The 2,500-nt window shown below is 48.2% G+C and overlaps 1 protein-coding gene across 1 annotated transcript in view; it reads left to right on the forward strand.

The window, feature by feature from the left end:
- The window catches only part of LOC130374943 (neurexin-3b-like), a 221,925-nt gene that overhangs the window by 162,886 nt on the left and 56,539 nt on the right, over window positions 1-2,500 (forward strand). The window contains exon 25 of the mRNA XM_056581924.1: window positions 370-391. Coding sequence (XP_056437899.1) covers window positions 370-391 — 22 coding nt within the window. The remainder of the gene's footprint in view (window positions 1-369; window positions 392-2,500) is intronic.

Genomic DNA, 2,500 nt, shown 5'->3' on the forward strand with positions numbered 1-2,500 from the left:
TCTTTACAGACCTTCTTTTTATGGATCGAGTCACTTCCTGTGGACACGCTCCGCTTCCTCTCACCCCTCTTTTGGAAGTCGACAAAGTATTGTGCTTCTGCTTTGCCCATCTCCTAAAAAAATTGAAACACGGTTTCAACAATGTTTTGAGTGTTGGGTGTGTGTGTGTGTGTGTGTGTGTGTGTGTGTGTGTGTGTGTGTGTGTGTGTGTGTGTGTGTGTGTGTGTGTGTGTGTGTGTGTGTGTGTACACAGGGGTTTGTTCTTACCGTTGTGTCGGGAAAGGTCTGTCTGTGTCTCTCTTGAGGCATGCATCTCAGTCGGGCGAGAGGGGAGAGCGGGGGTGGGAGGGGGGGAGGAGCGGGAGGGAGGCGGGCGAGGGTCTTATCTGATGTATTGTTTGAGAGCAGCTCAGCAGACCGACCTGGGACGCCAAGAGGCACGGTGACATTTCAAGGCAGAGCTCCCACCACCCCCGGGATAGTCTGAGAGCTCTCTCTCGCTCTCTCTCTCTCTCTCTCTCTCTCTCGCTCGCCCTCTCTCTCGCTCTCTCTCTCTCGCTCTCTCTCTCTCTCTCGCTCGCCCTCTCTCTCGCTCTCTCTCTCTCTCTCTCTCTCTCTCTCTCTCTCTCTCTCTCTCTCCCTCTCTCTCTCCCTCTCTCTCTCTCTATTTCTCTCTCTCTCTCTCTCTCTCTCTCTGTCTCTGTCTCTGTCTCTGTCTGTCTCTGTCTCTGTCTCTGTCTCACTCTCTGTCTCTCTCTCTCTCTCTCTCTCTCTCTCTCTCTCTCTCTCTCGCTCGCCCTCTCTCTCGCTCTCTCTCTCTCGCTCTCTCTCTCTCTCTCTGTCTATGGAGATATAAAGACAGATGTATAGTAGTTAGACATGTATATTTATAGAGAGAGAGATGGATACATGTATAGATTAATAGATATAGAGATAGATACATACATACATACATACATACATACATACATACATACATACATACATACATACATACATACATACATACATACATACATAGAGAACTGGAAAGATGCATCAATAGATAGAGAGCCAAATAATAGAAAGAGGAGAGTACGTATTTGTCTAGATTTTTAGTCATGCTATTCTTTTTTCAAAAGATAGACCAAAGCACATGGTGCTGGCACTAGATCACACACACACACACACACACACACACACACACACACACACACACACACACACACACACACACACACACACACACACACACACACACACGAACACACTGAGACGCGTTTATCGGCAATCACATCTCGTCCTAATCCCGGCCGCGATCAGAATCTTCTCTGAGACGCAACATGAAAGCGCAGAGCGCCACAAATCTCCCTTTGATCGCGGGCTCCGACACGGTGTAAGCGCGTGACACACATCGACGGGCGCCACGGACGATGCGTACGGCGCCGCTGCCACGGCCGTCCCTGATTAGCGTTAATGACGCTCCCTCCGCAGCTCCGACGCAGTTAACCCAGATCTGGACGCCGCCCCTCCGCAGGCGTCCAGTGTTGAGTGAGGGTGAAGCGAATAACAGCCAGTTAGCAACTGGCTACTTAATGGAAGTCTTTGATACACTTATCTGTTAGCAGGTTTTCACATTAGGGAAGAAAGAAAATTGGCTTTTAACAGATATACTTTTTTTTCTTTTACTGCTTTTTAGGCTTCAGGCTTTTTATTCGTGTGTGTGTGTGTGTGTGTGTGTGTGTGTGTGTGTGTGTGTGTGTGTGTGTGTGTGTGTGTGTGTGTGTGTGTGTGTGTGTGTGTGTGTGTGTGTGTGTGTGTGTCGGTTTGTTGGGGGGTTGGGCAGAAGTACATTTTGTGTGTGCGTGTGTGTGTGTGTTTGGTGTGTGTGTGTGTGTTTGTTGGAGGGTCGAACGAAAGTACATTTTGTGTCTGTCTGTGTGTGTGTGCGTGTGTGTGTGTCTTGGGGGGGTTGAGCAAAAAGTAAAAGTTAAGCCGTGGGATGAAAAAGTTGATAGAAAATTATTATTTTATGAAAACACGTAGAGACGGTAGAATCTCCGAGTGGGTGGAAATTGCACCGTGAAGTCAATCTTTGGGTTAAGTTTTGTTTGGGGAGAAAATAACATAAAAAACTGAATTTACGGATAATGATTTATGAGTTACAGCTCAAGGCTACCACCGTTCCCTCTGTGTCCGATGTGCAATAGTTTGATATCCCGGAGTCTGACGCTTGTCTCGGGCAGGGGAACTTGGTGCTGTGGGGGGGGGGGGGGGGTGGGTTTGGTTTGATGGCAGCTTGGCCCGAAAGTGTCCAAAGCGCTTAAGAACTAGGCCACTTGCCATGACGCCCCTTCCTTCAAGAGGAGGAGACAGCCCAACCTAGATTTCCATCCTATTTATTCAGCCATTTTAGGTGCTGGCTATTCAGGGCTTCATTTCAGAGCTGTATTCTCTCACCCCTCTTCCTCGCAAATTTCTTGCTTCTATTTCCACTTTTCTCTGTCTCTCTCTCTCTCTC

This window comes from Gadus chalcogrammus, chromosome 21 (genome assembly GCF_026213295.1).
Source record: "Gadus chalcogrammus isolate NIFS_2021 chromosome 21, NIFS_Gcha_1.0, whole genome shotgun sequence".
Taxonomy (NCBI): Eukaryota; Metazoa; Chordata; class Actinopteri; order Gadiformes; family Gadidae; genus Gadus; species Gadus chalcogrammus.